The sequence below is a fragment of the Siniperca chuatsi genome, linkage group LG3 (genome assembly GCF_020085105.1).
Source record: "Siniperca chuatsi isolate FFG_IHB_CAS linkage group LG3, ASM2008510v1, whole genome shotgun sequence".
Taxonomy (NCBI): domain Eukaryota; kingdom Metazoa; phylum Chordata; class Actinopteri; order Centrarchiformes; family Sinipercidae; genus Siniperca; species Siniperca chuatsi.
The window spans coordinates 18,280,426-18,303,826 of NC_058044.1; the positions used below are offsets into that span (position 1 = coordinate 18,280,426).

Consider the following 23,401-nt stretch of genomic DNA (forward strand, 5'->3'; position numbering starts at 1 on the left):
TGTCAGCACTCGCCATTTACTGTTTTCTATTATAATCAGTACTTTTAAAAAAACAAGTCATCTGGTCCTTCTTTGACGGGAAGAGACACCTGATTAAAGAGAACTGATTAAATGGAACCGCAACCAAATGTATACTGACATGTTTGTGGGAAATTCATCCTTCCATGAAGGAATGAATGTCCTTTTAATCTCACAGCTTTCTTCCACTGGTACCACTTCCATTTTTTCCCCCACACCTAAAACTAAAACAGTAACTGTGTTACATGGTTGGCTTGTATTTTTCCCTGTTTAAAAGTTCACCTCAGTGAAGTCATGTGTCAGGGGCAGGTTTAAAACAGTGATCCATTTTTATTAGGTTTTTCAGGTCACTGTCCTGATTAAGCCGGTAAGAATTTACTGTACCGATGTGGCTTTCTTCTGGCTCTGTGCCACTGTACAAACTTAATTGTTCAACCCTGATGCCAATTATTTTACGGACACATTACTATATGGTGCGACTATTTCCCACACCACTACATAACCACTTGATTGCACTTGAGTTTAATAAAAAAAAAAAAAAACCCACATGACACAAGTGCGGAAAATCTGCAGATAAAGAATATGCACTAGAGGGAAGTAAAGACGCACATACACACTCACACACAGAGCCATATGGGCCATAGCATAAATGAGTTGGCTGTTTTAATGAGCGCTGTTGAATGAATGTTTACTGCTACATTAAAACCGTCTGCACTCATCAACACACTCTCTCTCTCTGTTCTGTGATGAGACAGCCATATGATTTCACTTATCCACGGCCTTGGTCTGAGAGCCTCCAGATAGTGACGAACTAATAATCCCCCTTTCCTGCAATTATCCTCCTCCCCCCTCATCATCATTTTCTCTCTCTCTCACTCTTAATTCTTCTCTTTCGCTCTCAATCACTGCTCAGCTCTGTCTATTCCTCTCCTCACTTGTTCATTTCCGTTTCACAAGTTAACCTCTCCCTAGCTCAAACACATACAAGCTTATTTCTCTCCACTCCTTCTCTCCACTATATGCAAACATTTATGATTACATCTAATTTGTAATATCAATACTGTGTATGTATATATTTTTCTTTGTATGTATCAAACCTGCTCACCCTTTCTCTTCCAGCCTATAGAGGAAATTCTGGCAGACTGAAGGAATGAGAATACAGTATGTGTGTCCCATGGGTTATATAGATAGGTTACCAAATTTCACATCCTGTTACACAACACTGCAGATGTGTCCTGTATGGGACAGTGTTTACCTCCAGAAAGACTGTTCATTGTTTATATAGTGGAGAAAAGAAAGGAAAGAAAGGAAGAAAGAAAGACTCAACAAACCACTGTAAATAATCAAAATCCAAAGTATGTCAATGAGAAGGGGGTCTTGATATAACAGGTCACGCCTGTGGCTTGCTATGACTGGTTAAAACTGGTTCCAATACTACAATAAAGTTGAGTAGAGGACTGTATGAAGTCAACAACATGCTGATGGCTTGTGACAGACAGCGTCGTTAACAGAGGCGGTGATGTAATCCACTTGGGGGCTTTGTGGTGAAACTACTGACGCCCTCACTGATTGTCTCTCCCATGGGAGACAGCAAGCAGAAAGAGAGACGGGGGGGGGAAGGAGGTATGGTTAATGTGAAATAAAACGTTTATGACATACTGTGTTAGAGTTCACTCTGAGATCGGGTTCATGTGTATTAGCACTCACTCCCTTACACACTCTAATCAATGTGCGTGATCAATAAGCCAGTGTCAGATTGTTTTAGCTCAGGCTGGCTGGTGGTCAGTGCTCAGCCAGAAATCATACAACTCAGCCTGGGGCGTGAAGCCCACTAAGGCCTTGTTATTAGCTCTTGGGTTGGGCTAACAGTGGCAGATCCTCCTGCTTTGGCTCCTTAATAGCTGATAGTGATTATTTGGGCTTATTGACAAGCTAATGGTGAATCAGGGCTATGAGGGATTGTTTAGAGAGGATTACTGACTGAACTAGTGAGGATATAGGGTTCATGACGACAGCAGTGGTGGTGCTGATGATGGGGCCAAGCTGATCATCACTGGGATTGAAAGAGCAGAGAGGTAAAAGATTTACACTTCAGGATATAGACAAACACAGAGAGGGAGGTGAGTGAGAGGGTGTTAAATGAAAGAGGGAGAAAGAAAAGGAAGAGACATCAGGTATAATGCATTTGGTCTTCCTTCTATTAGGGCTGGGAATCACAGGGCAACCCACCATACAATCCTATGATGACATTTTGCCCATGATAATGATGGTTACATAATACAAGCAATTCTGCAATATGTGACTTACTTAGGGTTGTGTCGAACTCCAATACTTTTTGGGTATTAACAGAAATGTATCCTTAGCAACGGCAAAAATGATCAAGTACCAAAAGTTGGCATCATATTCTTAGTCTTGTTTATTTATTCTCTGATTAGATATTTCATGATAAATAACTTAAATAAGAATTGTGCTAATTTTGTACCGTATTTTATTTAGAAAAGGTTTTTATGCAGCTATTTCGAGTTAAAACAATATTAAACACTGATGCATTTGAGTGTGGCTTCTTTGTTAAATAAAAAAGACAAAAAATAGAAAAACATTTTTATAATCATTAATGCAAAGTATCGAAAAGTATCCCTTTGCTACTGGTACTGAAGCTGAGGCATCATATTAGCGCCGGTATGGAACATTTTCAAACAATACCCAACCCTGCATGCATGACCGTCATGTATAATACTGAACAAAATACACTCATAAAATGAAAGAAAGCAGGAATCACATATTGTTTTTATTTAGGTTATTAAGTGTCTGAGTCTGAGCAACATGAATACATGTTGCATCATTCAAAAGCTTTAACCTGTCTTAAAGCTGAACTGCCAGAAAGCAGAACAGTTCAGAGTTCAAATATCTTGAGCAACAGAAAAAAACATGTCTGCCTTAATATCACTGCAAAACTTATTGCGATACTGGTGCCAGTGTATTCCTTACAACTTATCGCGAGACTGTATTACATTTCACAGAGAGGATTATTTGTCTCACCCCTACTTTGAACTGTATAGAACTTTGATTGAATTTTGCTTGCGGACATTGTTGAGTGTACACAAATGAAAGCCAAAGAGCTTATATGCTCAGTGAAAGAGTGGACTGACTACTTGAAGCAGAACACAGCAGCGCGATGCAGACAGAGCTGAGACGCCGAGCTGATCAAACACAAGGTGGAGTGACTCGCTCAGATTAACTCTCCTCTGGCTTTTCAAACAACACTGACAGATGCATACCCCTCCACACTCCCGTTTGTCAGAGATCTATTCCTGCACTTAAAGCAGACTCTCTTTCTCACACACACACACACACACACACACACAAACACCCATGCACATGCTTAAACATATACATACATACACACACACACACACACACACACACACACACACACACACACACAAACGGCTTACGCTACCTTTGTCACCTCCCACACACTGGTTATCTCCAAGGACACAAAACCCACACGATCCCCTACCCAATTTCCACGCATGCAGCCTAAATGGAGCTGTAAGCAGGCATTAAGCCTGACGGGGAGAAAAGGAACAGGGAAAAAAAAATACCAATGCTGGAGAAAAGGAGGAGGAGATGGATGGAGGGAAGCAGGGAAGAAACAGGAGGTGGATTTCTACTTAACACACTGACTTTCATCTCCGCTTTACAACATACTTATGCAGGGTTTTTTAGGGAAGGTATGCCCTCTCTGGTTTGAGCACACACGAATGCTCCCCCTCCTCACCCAGACAGAAAAAGACACAATGAACCCTCTGTACTTTCTACACCGGGGGGACATGAACAAAAAACGCACTGCAATGCCTGCCAGACTTAAGAACGTCTTGGTTGCTAGCCAAGGTATCTGAAATAATACTCCACAGCTCACAATACTTTATGTAACTTTTTTTTTTTTTTTTAAATCAGAGATTAGAGGTGATCTCCTTTCACTGTTAATGCTCCAACCAGTCTGATTGGTGTATCTGTAGTTTGGACTGGATACTGGCCAGGAAAAGAACCACGGGCAGCAATGGGCAAGAGTCCAGGATGAAAATATATAGCTGGATACTTCAGACATAGATACACATACATCTGACTTAAGCCTCCACTTGACCAATGTTTTATTATGTTCCATTATCTAAGGATTCGTTATAATTCACACAAAAGATGATTTTTGTTTTTCTGTTTTTACATGGCTCCTTATCAAAAGAATTGAAAACTGTTTCAAATATTTGAATATTTGAATTTCTACACAGTTAGACTTTTAAGCAAATCTCACCAGATTTGTCTCAGATCACGAGACAAATCAAGCACATTTTTTATATTTCTCCAGATATTCAAGGTGCTTTCCAGTAGGTTTAGCCAGAAATGCATTCCTGCGCTTGTAGACTGACTTAGATTCACTCGTGAAGATATAAAAACATTTTAAGCGGCAGCAGAGAGCAGGCTTTTACGCTGTTTACCTTCACAGAAAAAGGTATAAAGACAGACACAAGAAAGGTTGAGAGATGACAGAATGAAACAAAAACGACATACGTGCTCTCCCTCTCTCAAGCAACCACACACGTTATTCAGCAGCCTCCGTTCAGAACTCCCACGACCTTTGACTGATCAAGGACAAAAGTAAAGCAGTTTCTCTCTCTTTCTAACTTCTTCAGTCAAAAGCCTGTGGGCCATTGGTGCATCTCAGTGTCTCTGTCTGCAGCTGTGTTGGATGGCCCTTGATGTCATGTCTGGTGGACTCATCTCCCTGCTCTCTGCATCTGTCTCATTCACTACATTTACACACACACAAGGTTACTGAAAAAAGTCAGGTTAAGACACAAACATGGTTTCATTCACTGCAATAAGCTAGTTGCAACAGGTTTACAACATGTTTGCTTGCAGCTGGACAGAAATCCCATTTCTCCTTCTTTACCAACTACTGCCAACTTATTGTTTGAGCGTATTTGAGCATTTGGACATAAGGCACAACCTGGAGACAACAGGTTTTGTGGTAAGAGAGCAAACAATTTTTGCTTATTGTGCAAATGTGATTTATAAATAGGCTACTGTTCATTTGTAGAAGCCAAGTTATTTATTTATTTTAGTGCCAGTTCAGCTGTATTTAGACTTTGAACTTCTGAATTTATTAATTTGGAAGACACACCATTATGAGTGATTATCTCTCCTTTCATTCCAGCACACTGCTGTCACAGTGAAGCTTCCAATCTAAAGTCTTTGTCATGCACATGGGCACATGTAAAATATAAAGGGCCAAGAAATCAGGTTTCTCCAGCATAAATCTAGCTGTGATAACCTGGATCATCAACCTGAAAAATGAAACCAATTTCTTGTGTGCAACTTATGTAATCAAGAAACTCCATAAAACCTGGTTACATAAGTAGATGTGAACACATAGAGTATCACTCATTGGGAGCAGCTAAAGAGACATAAAGCATAGCAAACCTGACAGTGCCTAAATAAAACACAGTAGCCTAAAATACTATCCTGATATCTGAGAAATGCACATAATCCAAAAAAACCTCCCGACTGAGTGACAGAGAAGCTTATCTGATCGGTGTCCAGGACAGTAGTCATGCTGTTCACAGAATTCCCATCTTGGAAATCAAGACCTCTGCTACCACAAGGCTGGTCTTGTGCTTTAAGTCTAAAAAACTGAAAAACAGCTACACTGGCAAACTGACAAACTAACTGACACTCACTGTCTCAGACAAGACAACTTTTCTAATGTTCCTTGGTAGTGGTGAGTAATGCTAACTACATCCTCCTTTCATAATGGGCGCCATGCTTGGCAGAGCTATTACTATCTTTCTCTTGTCCAATTTTATTGTCAGTGACATCTCTTTTGTTACTTCAGGTTAAATAGGTAACTCTAACTAGTAGCACGGCAACAAGAATGCCGAACTGCCCGTTGCTTTCTGTCCTCTGATCTGATAACAGAAATTAATTTCATTTCATTCAGCGGTGAAAGCTTTGCTAGTCTGTTAACCTGCCTTATATGACAGCTCTGCCACCATCGGTCTGTCTGTTTCTGTGGGTGAATGTGAGTTATTGTAAAGTATATTGTATTTTTATCGTAAATGGATTGTATGTGAGGTACTGTAAAGCACTTTGCGTCGCTCTAAGGTTAAAGACACTGAAGACAAGCTAATTTATCATTTAACAACCCCTTTATACTTCAAGCGGGCAAAAAGCAAGAAATTCACAGAACAGGACTTATGCCGATGGCAGCTAAATAGCACCACTGACCAAAGTCACTAACCAAAGCCTTTCAATATAGCCTAACAAGTACACAAGGTGTCTCATCATCCACTGACTTCTCCTCACTCTATCTGGCATTAACAGTGGGCTGTCTGTATGTCAGCTGCCCTTTGCCTGACCCAGTCACTCACCCAGAGGAAGGAGTGATTAGCAGGACTGTAGTAGCAGGAGCCCACCTGCTCTGACTCAATAGGAGCCCTCACACAGCTAGCTCGCTAGAGTCAACAGAATTTTAATCACATAGACACACTTGCACAGACAAAGACCCATGTGCACACAAAGATACATAGGTGCACACACATACACAAGCATATACACAGGGAAGATTATGCACATAGGGAATGCTCCCTCACACGTACTCCTTCACTGACTCTTTCATCCTAGCATATAGATAGAAAGAGGAAGGAGGCAGAGGAGTGATAAAGGCCCAGACAGCAGTGAAGGGGGGTGAGAAGGGAGGGAGGGAAGGAGGAAGGAAGGGAGGAGGAGCGTTTCCTGGAGAGACGTGGTAGGCAGGATATGCAGAAGGAGAAGGAGGAGGAGGGGAAACACAGGGGTGGCTTGTTCCAAGCAGAGGTTGTGTCCTTACAGGGGCTCTGTACACACTAGTGTCAAACAGAGGGGGGAAAAAACACTGGAACTGGCCACTTCCTGATGTACAACACACTGGAGAGGAGCGCACACACTATAGAGCACCAACACAAATAGACACGTGGACTTGTGCAAAGACAAGCACAAACCCACACGTGCTCATATTCACAACACATGCAAATACAGACATGCAATTACACGCACAACTTCAGTTGTCCTTGCAAGTGGCAGTCTGGATTCAGGTAATGAAATACAGCTTCTGTGTTGCAACTTCTAGATAGGCAAAACCCTGGAGGACTCTACAGTATGTTTTGTATGTAAGAAGATCTCTCTCTTTCTCCTCATTCACCTTCTCAGCCTTGTTTTTTCTGCCAAGCCTGTTTTGTTGACTGCTTTTTTCAGCCTGCTGCCCCTTCTATCTCTCTGTCTGCTCCCTTTCCTTCTCCCTCTCTTTTTTCATCTCCTTCACTCTCCCTTGGCACAGTCTGGCCTGTAATAGAGCTGCCATTGTTTGATCAAGGAAGCAACAGGAACTGTACCCTGTTAACCCAGCTCTGTCGGTATGTGTGTGTTTGTGTATGTGTGTGCATATATTTAAGGAAGGTGCATGTCATTGTGTGTGGTTAATGTATATAATGTATGGCTGCCTGCAGCGTGTGTGTGTCTGATAACAGCATACATTTCTCTCCAGTGAGTAAGCAGACTTTCAGTTTGAAGTGTAAGTATGCATGACATTAGGCTTTATGTTGAACAAGTGCCTCACTTCATTGCTCCTTATGACTACAAACCTCCCCCATGTACTCTTAAAGGATTTGACCTCTAAACATGACCTCTCTTTGCTCCAGCTTTTTCACAAATGCATGCTCACACACATGGACTTATTCAAAACCACACTGTAACATTTCATTTTCACACATGCTTTCCTTAGCCTGCCCTATAACCCCTTCTGTAACATTCTCTCTTTCCTTTCTATGCTGTTAATACCCCCATCCCAAATCTCCAAATGCCCCCATCTCAAGTTGCAGGACCTGTCTCTCATGTCTGTGTGTGTGTGCACACGTGTGATGCTCCATTAACTCTAGTGGTGACAGGCCTTTGATGCTGCCACTGCTCCTTAATCCCAACAAAGAGGGAGGGGGAGACTGGGGAGAGAGGGAGCTACAAGTAACGGGGGGAGGGGAGATTGCCAACTGGCTCTGACCTGGTCACACTCTGGTTCAAGCTCAGGCTAAAGTCCAAGTTCAATCTCAGAACTTGAACTGAAGAATGAACTTCCATGTGTAAAATTCACAGTCTGCAAGCGCAACAGCCCGTGCCTTGTACTCCAGTGGGAGGCCTTCGTAAAATGCGCTGTCACTCTGATCTTTTGCGTGCCCTGTTGCCTTCGGCAAATTAGGCTATTGTAGCGAATCGTGCAATCATGACACCAAACTGTCAGAGAAGTGTGGAAGCATTTTGGATGGTGACACCATAGATTGTAAAACCATGGATAAAAGGTAAGAGTGTTTGCTGCCTTTTAAAAATTCAGCTGCCTTACAGTAACATTACAATGACAATAAATCACCTGTTGGCTTGTCACTCAAGTGAGGCAGCACAACAAATGAATAGAACAACTTCAGTTCTGCATAGTTTTAGGATTAGGCTACATTAGTTACGTTAAAATTTGAATGATTTACAACTTAGTTCATATTTGTTCAAGATTTGTACAAGAATTCAGATTTTTTTGTATTTTGTTTTGTTTGGGTACAGACTTTATAGTGTAGATTTTGTAGCTTCAAATTAACTACAAACCTGACCAACAAAGATGGCCTAATTAATTATTCAGAAAACACTACACTTAACAAGACAACATATTCTGTTGTGTCAAGTAATTAACAGAAGAAGAACCCCATAACATAAGGGTGCACTGATAACACTCGAGAAAATAAAACAGACACTTTGGCTTCATGTCTGCTGTGATAGATATATTATCTTGTTCCGTGGAAGTTGTGTTTCATCCTGTTTGAGAAAAAATGGTAGCAAATCTTCTGAAGGGAGGAAAACAAGCCCCGCTATCTCCAACTTCACTGAGTGTCTACAGACACGACCACGAATGGTGGGGGGATGACATGGAAGCAATACAGTCTATAACCTAACGGGTTATGACAGACAGATCTGGATAGAATTAAAACATTCAAAAACAATGTATTTGAGTTATCGTTTCATATATGAACATCTGTGGTGTGTTTTATTAATCTTGCCTCAACAGCATAAAAACAAAATGAAAACTTGAATGGTAGTTTATCATAAATTAAGTGCTCCTTAGGAATTTAGATGCTATGTTTGACTGAACAGAATAAAATGTCTATACTACAGCAGTATAAGTGTGTGATGTTCTATAACACAGTAATACTGTCCAGCGATGTCTTCATCAAAGAGTAGTGAGTATAGACATTTAATGAGTTTGTGATTGATTGTAAATGTCTCGTTTGGATAAGGATAAGGACCGCAGGCCGCTGGGTGCGGTGGAATCATTATTGTAACACAGAAGACTTCCAAAAAGGCGCTCTGCAAGCTTTGCACTCTGAGAAGACAGCTTTGACATGTGTTTACCATTTTGCCATCACACAGGGGAAGATTTACGACAATCCCTTCAACTTCTAATCAGAAGGGTATTTTTTGTTCTTCTTCTTTTTTAATGTCTATCTTCTGTGAGAAAAGTGGTTGCTTCACTCTGCCAGGTGGTTTGTGTATGTGTGCATATGTGCGTGCGTGTGCACATGAGTGATGAGGTATTTGGCAATCAGAGAGCAGGTTTAATAATAACTGATATATCCCTGGATGCTTTCAGACCCCCGTTCCAGCTGGGAGCGGTCTGTGATGCCTCCAGACCCCAAAGAGAAAGAGAAAAGGTTAGGGGATATGATGAAGAGACAGAGACAGAGAATGAAGAAAGCACACAAGATGAAGAAAAAGGGAGAGAAGGTGTGAGCTGACATCTGCCTGGCATCCTTTCACCTTGCATGCTCTTTGACCAATCACTCTCCCCCTCCCTCGTCTTTCATAAAGTAGGAGGAAAAATGACATCGCTCATCTGACAAAGGCAAACATCCAAACCACACAAATCCCCCCCAACACTCCTGTCTGACACTTCTTTACTTCTCCGAGGCGCTGTGTACGTGTGTGTGCGTGAGTGTGTGTGTGTGTGTGTGTGTGTGTGTGTGTGTGTTATATTCTGAGGGTGTATTTTTTTCACAGGCCTCTGGTCTCACACAGAGAGACGTTGAGATGAACCCAGTGCCTCTGCCAGGTTTCTACTCACTGAGAGATATTGAGGCGTCTCACACTCTCTAGCTGGCTGGCTCTGGTTGTGTGTGTGCGTCTGTAAGAGAGAGAGAGAGTGTGTATCCAATGTCCAAGGATGCCTAGATACGTCTGACTCTCACACACAACTGAGAGAACCGTATAGAACATTACACACACTGGCATGTCCTTGTGTGCTTTGCAGACACACATACACTCACACATACACACAGAGCAAAAAAGAGAGAACCATAACAGCATGGGCTCAAACAGTGCCTCTTTGACAGATTTAAGTAAATAGCAGCAAACAAGCGATTATTTTTGGCAGACCAGGCTGCTGCCCATTCCAAGAACTAGGGGAGGTCCAATGGGAATGGAGGGAGATGAAATCACATAAACAGATGTGATTAAAGTCAATATTATATGTGTCATTAGTCATTCAGACGATGTACTCCTTCACTCGTCCACACTTCTACAAAAACGGGCAGACACAAAAGCGCTGCTCTTTACTTTTTGCTGCTACTCTCTCATTTGGTGTTCTACTTTTATCACCATTTATGTTCAATCTAACCCTCAGAACATTAAACCAAAACACTTTAAACAGCTCTGAGGCTCAACAGACTGCAAGGTCTCAACATCTGCGACATGCACAGAAAAGCAGGATGGCCATAATGCGCTACAGTCAATATGTGCGTGTGTGTTACTCTTATATACAAATGCTTCATGCATTGCAACTAACCACTTGGGAATTCATCATGTTCATATTAGTTCTTTCAAATACGCAACATGAAGCAGTGTGGAAGGGCAGCAGGATCAGTGTGGGATCTGCAGCTGACATAGTCAAGTTGACCCACTATAAGTGGATTTGTAATCCCCGAGTGGATTTAAACTGTGTTTACTGTCACGGCTGTTGTGTGTGCGTGCGTGCTTATCTGAGGGTGTCCGCACAGCTGCATCTGTTTCCCTCAGTCACTAACTCTTTTGTCCATATTGCTTTTCGATCATATGCCACTAATCATATTGCAAACTAAAGCACAATGCTTTCCTCATAAATGTAATGGAATTATCAGTGACATACAGTAGGTCCTGTACTTTGGGATGGGGAAGTCTACTATAACAGCACAGTGTTACACAAACACATCCACACATGTGCAACACACACACAATCACAGGGTGTTCTGGCTGTGCCCCGGAGAGGCTAAGCTGCTTTGCGACTGAGGGGAGCCCTGATACTGTCACCAGTCGATTAATCAACCATTACCAACACAAGGCCAGGCCAGAGAGTCTAATGTTAACATTGCTCTGCCACATGCACACAGGTAAGTCAGGGTGTGCAGGGTCAAATGGAGATCAGACCACTCCTAGAGCTGAATGCGCCATGACCCTAAATGTTTGGTCGAGGCAAGAGTCAACTTAGGCTAATCAAATCAAATTCGAATTAGGTACAGACGAGTGGAGTGATGGGTACAGATGGAGCCGCAGGTGACAGTCTAAGCATTTGGAACTAATTTACTGGAGTCATGAGGGGTCAGGAAGTCAAAACATTACATCCAAAAGGGCTTAAACATGTATGTTGTGTTGTTTTTTGGACCACTATGGACATATGCGTTCCTTTAAATTTTATTTAATTTCATTGTTTTCCTGAGATCCTGAGTAGCTTAAGTTGTTAAAGATTGAGGATGACTCTCGCAGCCTAAGAAACTGTGTTTAGATGAGGAAACGTCAAACAACATCAACATCAAACTTAAATTTAAAAAAACTTATCTTACTTAATAATGTGCGTAACAGGAAAAGCACAACTAGGGTGATGATTTCACAGTTCACTTGGGAAAGGTAAAGCTACTATATTTCCATATGCACTTGGCTGCCAAAGTTTAAACATCAAGGTGCTGTGAGAGAAATTATATAGGATTTGCCACTGCAGACCACCTTCTAGATTTGCACGGGATGACGTCAATGAGCTTAAATCTGGGGAAAATCTTCTCATGTTTGTTTACTGAAAGGCTCATGGATCATTAAGTAAAATCAAGACAGGACTGCAGGAAAAAAACAGGTATAGAAGTAAAAATAGGATAAAAAAAAGTCTAATTCTGTACAAGGTGCTTCTAGGCTTGTGCAGGAGGACATAATCTAGTTAGTTCTGATAAAACTATTTAGGGACCTAAACGCGAAATTACTACAAGTGTTGGGATGGTAAGGAAAGAAGAATACTTCTTTCCTTCAGGTACTTCTGAGTCTGCAGTGATAACACAGGCAGATTAGTTAAGGGCATGTTTTGGGTCAAAAGGTCAAAATAGCAGATGTCTGCATGTGGTACTGCTTATCAGTATTCAAGTTCATTGAAGAGTCCCATTTAGAAGTCATTAGAAGTTTAGTTAAAGAAACTGCAAGAATTTCTATTTTTAATAAGGAAATGGAATTAGGAAGATATGGGATCCATATCTTAGGGCAGTTTAGCTTAGCAAACTCACCTCGGTTTAACTTAATTTAGTCGACAGTTCCGGAATGCAAGTGAAGTTTATACGAGTAAAACATATCAAAGATGAGATAAAATGGACAGAGATGAGTTGTGGTAGTTGGCAGTAGCAGTGCCAGTGCCACCCAGACAGAGCACTCAGGGAAAACATTTACTGGCCCCTCACTAACACCTCTACGTGTGTGTGTGTGTGTGTGTGTGTGTGTGTGTGTGTGTGTGTGTGTGAGTGTATATTTATTGGCCCCCTGCTGCCACCTCTGGAGAGGAGCCGTCCAAGTGCTGAGTGACACACGCTGCTTAGTGTCTTAATGGAGGGAGAGGAGGGCCAGCCAAACCACAGCATCTAGACTGGGATCTCACAGCCTGTAATTATAGAGAGATGTTAAAGTTGCTCTCTCTCTCTGTGTGTGTGTGTGTGTGTGTGCGTGTGTGTATGAGAAAGAGGGAGAAATGGAGAGGGAGGGAGATATGCTACATCCTTCTCTTCACAATAACAATTGGATTATAGGTGTGTGTGTGTGTGTGTGTGCCAATGGACCTCTGTATATCTGTTATGTGTTATTGTGTATACGTGTGATTTTTGCACAGCGGTGTGTATCAGTGCCATGTGTCTCCTGCTGCTCCAGCTGTGGCGGTGCTCTCTCTCTTATACACACACACACACACAAAAAAAGAAGAAATGAAAGTTGTTGGGAACTAGAGCTGCGTTCAATTAGGGTAACCACATATTTACAAACAGTGGGGGGAAAGCTGCCTCTCTGTGACTCATCAGCCAAGCGGCACACTTGCACTTTTGACTCCAGGCCTGCCTCTCCCAACTGCACAGAGGGAGGAAAAGAACAGAGGGACGGATGAGATGACAGGGTGTGGACAGAATGAAAAACACACACATGCATGCTGGCTGTACATGTGTGAGCAGCCGCATAAACAAACACATATGTGTGCATACAAACACTTGCGCAAATTAAATGAGCTCATTTAAACTCCTGTGGTGTGAACAAAAGCACACAAATCCACACAGAACCTGCCTACTTTTAGAAAATGACTGATCGCCTCAAACGCAAAACATAAATTCTGGTAGGAAAGAGTCCCTGTAGGACAAAATGTTGCCAATTTACAAATTGGATCTTCACCGTTTTACAATTTTTAAAATTGAATGTGATTACAGTAGTCTGGTTGCAGACCTCTAGTGACAGGTCCCCTTTTGCTACACTAGCAGCATGAGATGTAGTCTGCCCAAATTTGTGAAAAAAATGTGCCTGTACTACAGATTTGTTGCACACATAAGGCCGCTCTCCTGATCAAATTATTAACTGACATGTTTATTATTCAGAGATATTTAGTTTATATTACGTTCCAAGCCTCCAACCTATGATGGAAAGGTTCAGATAATACTACAACTAAATGACCTTATCTTAATGGTAGAGTACCAAAACCAAGTTTTTCACTACAAGTCTGTAACCAGATCCTTCTGATTATTTCTTGTTTTAATAGATAGTGTTTTATCTTTCTTTACAGGCAAAATCCCCCAGTTCTTCGTGCACACACAGCGTGCATCCATGTCGCACAGATGTACCTTTCTCTGCTTAAGGGCTGTTGTCACAACCTGCTAATGCGCATGTGGCAAACATGAGAGCACATCAAAGCACCAAGACCAGCACAGCAAAACCCTGGCCTTGTTTTTTCTCCTTGGCTGTCAATGCCTTGAGAGAGAGCAAAACGGAGGCACAAGGCCTTAAGTGTGAGCGCTGTTTGTCTTGACTTGACCTTGGTGTGTGTGCATGTGTGTGCACGAGCGTGTGTGTGTGCGCGCGCATCTGTGTGGCGAACCACATCAAAGAACGGCAGACTGGCTCAGTTGTTATGACCTCTGACCCTGGCATGCTCCGAGACACAGGGAGGGTGGTGGAGGAGGAGAAAAAGACACAGTCAAACATAACCCCCCCCCACACACACACACACAAGCACATACACAAGGAAAAGGGTGGGATACACACTATAGCCTCTAAATTTACAACAGCTAGAAAAACAACCAGAGATAGAGACATAGCAATTTGTCTTGTTAACTTTTTTAGGGACCTGTGAGCAGCAACACACAAGTAAATTATTAGGAAACATGTATGCACACACACTAAAACGGTCACACATTCCTGACATTCCTGCTTCCTCTCTCTGGTCTGTGCATCTTCTTCTGTGTTGCAGCCCATCCTTCATCCTGTTGAACCTGTCTGAGTGTGACTGTGAGGACTGCAGCGTCTACTTGATTCATTCAATTGCAAATGTTGAGAATAATTCTCATTTGACTTTGGTATGAACATGGAGGACAAATGGAAGAGTTTCTTGGCCCTTGGATGAGCATTTTATCTCTCTCTTTTCATCATGAAGTGAATTCTTCAAAGGTGACTTCTCCTCTACATATTCGCATTTATTTATTTTTAGCCGACGGCGGATATAACCTAAGTCCTTGACAAAACATCAAACGCTGGTTTAGCATGTGTGTGCATGGCGTATGAGTCAATGGATCGGTGTATGTGTGAGTGTGTTTTAACATGTTTGTCCAACCTGCAGCAAAGGAGTCATTCACTCTGTGTGTAACTGTACACGCGCGTGTCTGTTCGTGTGTGCCACAGCTGTAATAACTTACAGCTCTGTGCATTTCAGCTATGCTGTCACGGTCCATTATAAAGTTCCTTTTATACACACACACATACACACACTAATGAAAGGATTTCTGATTAACGCTCATTTGAGAACAAGAATCCCCCAGTCGAGTAATCATGGCTGTACAGAACTGCAGTTAAAGGATACCTAAACTTGCTCTCTGATCACCGTAGTTCTGTGCCGACAGCGACAGTTACAAAAAATGATGTCTTGTGCAGGTGCTGACAGCATGGATGTTTCTACAAGTGCATGAATGTGTGTGCGCTGTGCAGTATATCCAATCTCAGTGTGCACTGGGCTTTCTGTGTGACTGTACTGTATATATAAACTCATGCACATATATGACTGCATTTTTGTGTGTCTTTGTGTGTATATAAAGCAGCCCTTGACAGCCATTGGGGGCGTTGGTGGCCCGGCCGGTGTGTTTGCCTTGGCAGCGATTCAGCATTCCACATTCCTCTGTGATATTCAGTACTGTGACCTCAGGAAACCCGCCCTGCAATGAAGCTCTCTCTTTCTCTTACGTTCCTCCTCTCTCTCTCTGCAGCCTCTCTTTCTTTCTCTCTCTTGCCACCTCCCCACTTGTCTCTCTGTTTCTCTCTTTCCCTCCCTTCCTCTCTATCATTTACTCCGCCCTCTTTTCATATTTGAACTTGGGAAATCATCTGTGCCCCCCCCCCCCCCAGAGTTTATTTTCCCTCCTTCCTTCTCTCTTAAAAAGTTTCTCCTCAACATTCCCCCCTTTTTCTGACAGAGGTCCCCTGACGAGGCACCTTTCTCAGTGCTCCAAGTTTGAACACACATCTCGCTGCTGTCACTGACAATTCACAACACTTCACACTGTCCCGGTCACTCAATGTATCACTCCAATGCATATTTCTCCTTTATTAGGAACTCCTTCTGCATCCACAGTACAGCCAGAGGCCAGAAGGAGTTATTCCTCCGTCCCCCACCCTCTTTCCTTCTTTCTCTGATTCTCAAGACTTTCATTCCTGTCACTGGAATCTTCATACACAACATGAGCTAAACTACATACAATTTAAAGGATGGAATTTGTACTACATTTGATGAGACTTTTGTGCTAAGAATGAACAAGTATCGGTTATTGATTGGTTTCCTGATCTCTCCTATGATAAACTTTCAATCTATCTTGTTGTGTGTCAACAGACTCCTCCTCTGACTCCTCCCTCTTCTCTTTTAGGCCATGCCCACATGCCCAGAGAGACATTTCACCTGAGATGACCCTACGCCCGAGGCAAGACGGTTCCTCCTCCCTCTCTGGCTCCCTCCCTGCCTGCTTGCCTCCCCCGCCCCCTAGCTTGGGCTGTAAACTACTACACATACTTAAAACACATGGCCGACACACCTGCCACTGAGAGGCAGAAAGCTGAGAGAAAGACAAAGAAAGAGGGAGACCAGCAGAGAAGAGATGGTAGGCAAGGTCTGAACTCTGATTTGCTAAATATAGTAAGAAAAAGAAAGCTATCAACAGGTTTTGGAGGCCCAAACAAACCTGTCACTACACGGTGAAAAGAAAGACAATTTAATCATCTTTAAGACTACATTTACATAACTTCTGACAATAAAGGACTAACAGTTAGTCCTACGACAATATCCTGAGTAAAACATCAAAGCTATTATAAAGTTAAACTGAGATAAAAGTCAAAGTCACATAAAACGTCAATGAAAGACAGTGAGAAATTGTTGTACTGCGAAAGACACTTCAGACAGAGTGAGCTAAAATCCAAGAGAAGCAGAAGAGAAAGATAACCATCGTAGACGGTAACACCTCCCTTGCCCCTCCCCAATGAGGCCTCCCTATGTTATAATGTAGCTATCCTCTGTGTGCAGTGTGGTTGACCCACATACAGTAGAGAGAAGCGGCGCAGGGGTGAACTGAGGTAAAGGGTGGAGCAGCCAGTCAAACCTCTTATCTGCCTGTCACTGTGACACTTTGCTCTATCTCAAGTGTACCTTCATATGGCCTGGCCATGGAGTGTGCAGCAACAACCCCTGTAAACCACTGAAGTCATAAAAATAAACACAAGAGAGAGAAAGACAAAGAGAAAGCAAAAGAGAGAGAAAGAGTGATCCTGACTTACATAAAATCATGTGGGGCATGCTGTGTGTGCGTGTGTGTGTGTATGCATGCATGTAGATGTGTCTGTGTGTGCAGAGGTACGAGAGATGAGGACAGCATGCATCATCAATTAAAGCTATCCTACATAAACATGGCTATAAGGCTACACACAGATGCTTAGTCCATCAAGAAAAACAAACAGATCATCTGCAGTACATCTGCAGGGTAAGGTCAAACTTTAAGTGAAATAAACATGCTTGAGTGCGTGGTGCACATGTGTTGCCATACTTTTCTGTATTATGTAAAATACATTGTTTGAAGCATTTGCAAATAACAGTTTCCTTGGGAATTTTAAAACTTTGTGTGAATACAATTAACAAAGAGGACTGAGAACATGTGTATGTGCATATGTGTCTTTGTGGGGGGGATGTGTGTTTGTCTATGTGCATATGTGTGTTTGCAAGACTATGAGTGAGCGTATGTGTGTGATTCGGATTAAGAGCTTCACCCCTGGACCTCGAAATTAGATAGGGGATTAGCGGGACACATCCGCCACCTGGCATTTTAAGCCCCACAATTACAACAACAACTTTTAATCAACAACAGGCACACATGTGTCACATACAGTCAGAACTCAGTAACTCATTCATCTTCTTCCTCATCCTACTCTCTCTCAGGCTGTGATTGGACTGACTCTGTAATAACACCAGGCAACATAGAGGGCAGCTGTATGCTAGTTTTTAGGCTGATCATGACCCACTGTATTAATAAGGATCAGCCTAAATTGGGACTTGTTAGAACGGTGCACTAGGCAAGGATTTAGCATCCAGAGTAACTTACTTGGCACAAGACTAGGAGATAGGATGTGAAGCAGTTGGCGCTAGGCTAGGAGTTAGCATCCCATTAGTACCTGTGCAAGGCATTTGCCATCCAAAGAGCATGGCGCTATGCTAGGCGTTACTAGTAATGTGATACCTCATTCATCCCCTGTAAAAGTTCTTTACTCTAGTTGCCATGCTTACAGGGGTCAGAGGTCAGGGTTGGTTACAGAGCAGCACCTCTGGAGTTGGTCGGGACTGAGTGTCTTGTTCAAGGCCACTTAAACTGGTTGGGTGCTTGCTGACCACCGGAGCTTTAACCTGACTCAGTAAGCCACCCTGCTGTTATTCAAAGCCCTGGTGCCAATGCAGCTGAAAGCTGGGATGATATTGGAATCTTGATGAACATAAACTGAGTTAATCATTTAATTTTTATGAAAAAACTTCACACTTCACTATGATGTTAAACACACAGAAAGACAACAATGCTTAAAAATACAGGTTAACCAATATGACTCAAAACATGTTTTAATGTAGTAATTTCACTTTGCTATACTCACTGCACATACAGAGATATCTATAGCCTCCAAGGCCTCTGTTGTCCTGCGGAGGTTGTCACGGTGAAGGGTGGGGGTGTTCAGTCTGTATGGATACGTTGCGCCAAAGAAATAAAAAGTAGCAAGGGCAACCAAACCCTTGACAATTCTGCTCTATTTCATGGCCAGCACGCAGTGGGGAGGAAGACACAGCAGGCTAGCAACCAAACTAAACACAAACAGCAGCCAGGCACCATGAAAGGAAAAGAAATCATGTTCTTTTTCATGCACACCTCCAGTTAAACACTGTAATACACATATACAAAACTCATCCTGTGGTTAAGAGGCAGTTTAGACCACAAAGTGAGTGAGTGGAAAGAAAGAATTATCCTATATACCAGGATTCATTGCCAATATGCGAATAACCAAAACTCATACATGTACAGTATAAAGTAAAACACACTTTCCAAACCTCATTACATGTAATAAAAATTGTACTCTTGATTCTGAGAAACAGATATCATTGGAAAGAAGAAACAAGAAAACTATTTTAAACCCAAGTAGAGAAAAGGCCAAAATAAAACCCCTAATCAAATGAAAACAAAGGAGGGAACAAAGAGAAAGGGAGCGCAGATCTGCATTTCTTCTTCAAGCAGTGTTTCCATCCAACATCAGATACAATCTACCACAAATTAGGACCAGATTACTCTAATTGACCATCATGATGCTTTTAAAGATGAAGTGCCACCTTGATTTACCACTACTCTCTAAGAAGGTGACAGCAAAAGAAGGATAAACAGAGGGAGAGAGGGAAACAGAATGATTAGACTGGAAGAGAAAATGAACAAGATGAACAGACAAAACTAAACAGAGTATTTGAGAGGGAGAGGGAAACAGAGAGAGACAGAGAGAATAGAAGAGAGGAGGGTAATTGCAGGAAAGGGGGCTCATTAGTCCATCACTATCCTCAATCTAACCCCCAATTTCAGTTCAGGAGGAACACAGAGAGAGACTAAAAGGAAAAACGAGAAACAAACAAGGATGGAGAAACTTAATAATACTCCATCTCCTGTTTACGTAGTCTCAAACTTTTCTCCCTCTGTTCAACTTTCTACCTCTGGCCTCTTTACACTAGCTGGCAGCTCTGAGCGTGCACACTGCCGCCAGCACCGTCATGGATCACACACCATATCTCCTTACACACCTCGCATGACGAATCCACTGTCTCCCTGCCACAGGCTGAACTCACTTAGGAGTGAGGAAGAAGCACTGACTTTGTCCGCTCACAAAGAGGGGAGAAAAAAAATACTGAGGCAAAGGAGTGGTTAAAAACGGATGAGACCGAGCTGTCAGGGAGACAATCACAATACCAAGTTGTGACTAAACTGTCCATAAACCCCTCGGCAAACTTTCTTGTAAATCTGAACCCAAGCTCAGGCAAATTGTACACTGCTACTTTCATCAAGTGGAGACCTACTATAGCAGTGATTGGCCTATGACCAATTACGGATACTGACTCATAGTTTAAGAAAGCAGGGTGATGAGATATCCATTCCTTCCCTGCAGAGTCAATGTGTTGCCCTACCCACCCTTTGTGCAGTTAAGATCTGGAATGTACTGTACAGACAGCAGCAGACTTTTAGTCAGGCTATGCTACAGAGTTAGAATCTCTATGGGTTGGAGAAAGAGCGCTGCCTAAACTGCTTTTTATACTGATAATATGAAAAAGTGAGTCACATACCAGGGTATATGCAGAAATCCTGAAATCAAATTTAATGACTTTCAAGACCTTTTTTAAGACCCTTTCCATACATTTTAAGACCTCATCGCCACTTCGAGTTGAATGAATTGAGTGACTAACCCAATGCAAGGTCTATTAGAAAGAGTAATATCAGCAGTCAAGCATGTGATTGGCAAAGGACAAAAAAGTGAGCAAAATACAAAGAGTGCAGAGCTCAGCGCGGTGCTGTGGGGTAGGTCATGTGGTCATGGGGGTTTGGGGGTTATTTGACTAAAAACTATGCATTTTTCCATAATTTTAGACTATTATCAATATGATATTTATATATTAACATTACGCTCACATATTAGCAAGAAAAACAGTGAAACCAATATGCTCATTGATGAAGTAAGCACAATGTCCTGCAGTAATCCTTCACATTGTTGTGAGTGATCGCACTGTGTGCCATAACAAATAATAATCACAAAATAACATTGGTTAAACAAGGTTTATAGTGAAGGGATCTGAACTGCGATTTGCTCATCCTCCCTAAGGGTGAAGCCTCTAACCAGCTGTAGGGGTAGGTATCGTTAGGATCTTTATCTTATTCATACTCTTATTGGTCCGGTTATTTATCAATACTCTTACTGGTTTACAAATCTAAAATGTCAGTAAAATAAATACTGAGTTTAAGTTTAAAAAGAATGAAGAACACACACATCAGTCAGGAGGAGGAAGGACTGATACTAGAGGACCTCCTGTCCTCTGTCCTCCTCCCTCTGCTGCAGGTACTGCTTGTAGAGAGGGGAGGAGCTGGTGTAGAGGGAGGGCTGCCGTCTCAGCCAGCAGCTAAGTTTACAAGAATTTGCCAAATTTTAAGAGTTGTGGCAAACAGGCTACATACAGATATCTTTCATTTTAACTTGTTCGTAACACTTAGCTATTAGCTTAACAAGCGCACTGTGGAGGTAGCAACAACTGCAGACAAAGCAGGTGGAAAATCGACTTTTTCTTCTTTTTACTTTAGTTGTCGTCAACTCAAGTACAACATTACCTTCACTTCACCTGGTTCACTGTCTTCACCGCGGCCTCTCTGCTCCACTGTCTGCTGTGTGTGTAGCAACTGATCTCCGTCCTCAGTCAAACATGCAGAGGAGAGGACCAAAGAAGCTAGTGCGACCATAAAAACGGATCTGCATCTGCATGATTCACGTGCATCACATTTTCAGGTCAGAAAATCCAGAATTCTGTATTAATCCGGAAAAAAATCACACCGGTACATACATACCGAAAACAAGCTACAAAATTGAATACCTCTGAAAATGGCATTTAAGACTTTAATACTTTTTAAGGGCCTTAAGTGTAGCTTAATTGATTTATCAACTTTTAATACTTTTTAAGACCCCACAGACACCCTACTTTTTTATTATTTCATTCACAATGTCAAGCACCACTTTCAGCTTCTGATGGTGTGCTGTATTTACTTTTCATTGGAAAATAAAGCTGAGTGGGCCATGGGAGCCTGCTGCCTACCTATGACTGTAATGCCAACTCTCTATTGGAGCGTATCAAAAGCACTCCAGTCTGCCTAAATATAGACAGTATGTACAGCTTTCTCCAAAGGGCTGATACTTTTGGCAAATTGTCACTTGCCAGGGCAAGGTGAATTGGAAAGACATAGTGTGAAGATGCTCTAAGTCAGCATGACCCTACAGCTCCAATCTCCTTTGCTCACTGTGCTACAGCAGGGTTAGGGTTAGCCCAGGTGGAGAAAGCTGAGGTAAGGAGAAGTGCCACATGGATCCCAATTGTACCGCCCTACAAAGGGACTACCAACATCTCAGCTTTTTGTGTGTGTGTGTGTGTGTGTGTGTGTGGAAGGGTGGGTGGATGCACAGGCTCCAGGTGCCAATCCATGCAATGAGATGTGCCCAAAGTGTTGCAGGATTTCTAAAGTATCCGGAGGAAGCACAAATAAATACAAACATGCACAAGTGTCCTTTCTATTTAGCATACAATCTGGATCACACTAACATAATCATCACATTAAGTAAGAGGACTGCTTGTTTTGTTTGGACTTTTACACAGGGTGAAGCAGATGACCATGCATTCACTTTCAAACAGGAAGCCATACACCCACTTTGTGGAGAAAAAAGTATAGTATATGGCATATATATGGAAAACATACATTAAAACAATAAATAACCCCTCATGAATGAATTATATTTCTCTTGTTCACATTGTTGGTCTACTGACGATTTTCAGCATCAGTCATAAAACCATATTGCCTCAACAGATGCACAGTGCTGTACACATCATAATCATGCATTTAAATATCACTCACGTTTTGGCAAGACATGCAGAGCATTGTTCAAAAAACATATACGCTCATTTATTATACATTGAAAATGCATCTCTATGCTGTCTTTCTCCCTCTCATGTCTCTCTTTCTCTCTCTCTCCTGCGTTCTCTCATGTGGGAGGCAGCACTGGGCACCCAGCCATGCCACATCAATATGCGTACTGGTGAAACGCTTCCCCTGCTTCACCCGTGCTGCAGTTGCAGAGGCCTGCAGCAGTGGAAGCGGTGGCTAATGTCACCGGATATGGCAGGTCATGTTAGCTGGTAGTTAGTTAACGGAGGTCAGCAAGCTAGAACTCCCAAGGCGGCCGTGGCAGGCCAGAGCCAGGCTGGCCTTGTCGTAGCAACTGGCCGCGGCGACAGCCCGTTGACGCAGACAACGCCAGCCAGTGCCACCCTGGAGGCACCTTGGATTCTACCCAGGCAAGGTTCCCTGGGAGCCTTGGTTGCCATGGTGCCAGCCAAATTTGGGTCCAATAAACGTGAGGGGAACAGGCAGTGGGCTAGGGAGGGGGACTTTGGGGTGGCAAGACAGAGGATAGAGAAAAGGAAAGGGGGGTT

The 23,401-nt window shown here is 42.4% G+C and overlaps 1 protein-coding gene across 21 annotated transcripts in view; it reads right to left on the reverse strand.

Annotated features, from left to right (window-relative positions):
• The window catches only part of LOC122872884 (nuclear factor 1 X-type-like), a 110,780-nt gene that overhangs the window by 42,047 nt on the left and 45,332 nt on the right, over positions 1 to 23,401 (reverse strand). The window contains exon 4 of one of the 21 annotated variants that reach the window (XM_044188970.1): positions 10,221 to 10,267. The exons of the other annotated variants lie outside the window; for them this stretch is intronic. Coding sequence (XP_044044905.1) covers positions 10,236 to 10,267 — 32 coding nt within the window. The 3' untranslated portion in view covers positions 10,221 to 10,235. Of the gene's footprint in view, positions 1 to 10,220; positions 10,268 to 23,401 lie in introns of those variants that run through there. 21 annotated transcript variants of the gene reach the window in all.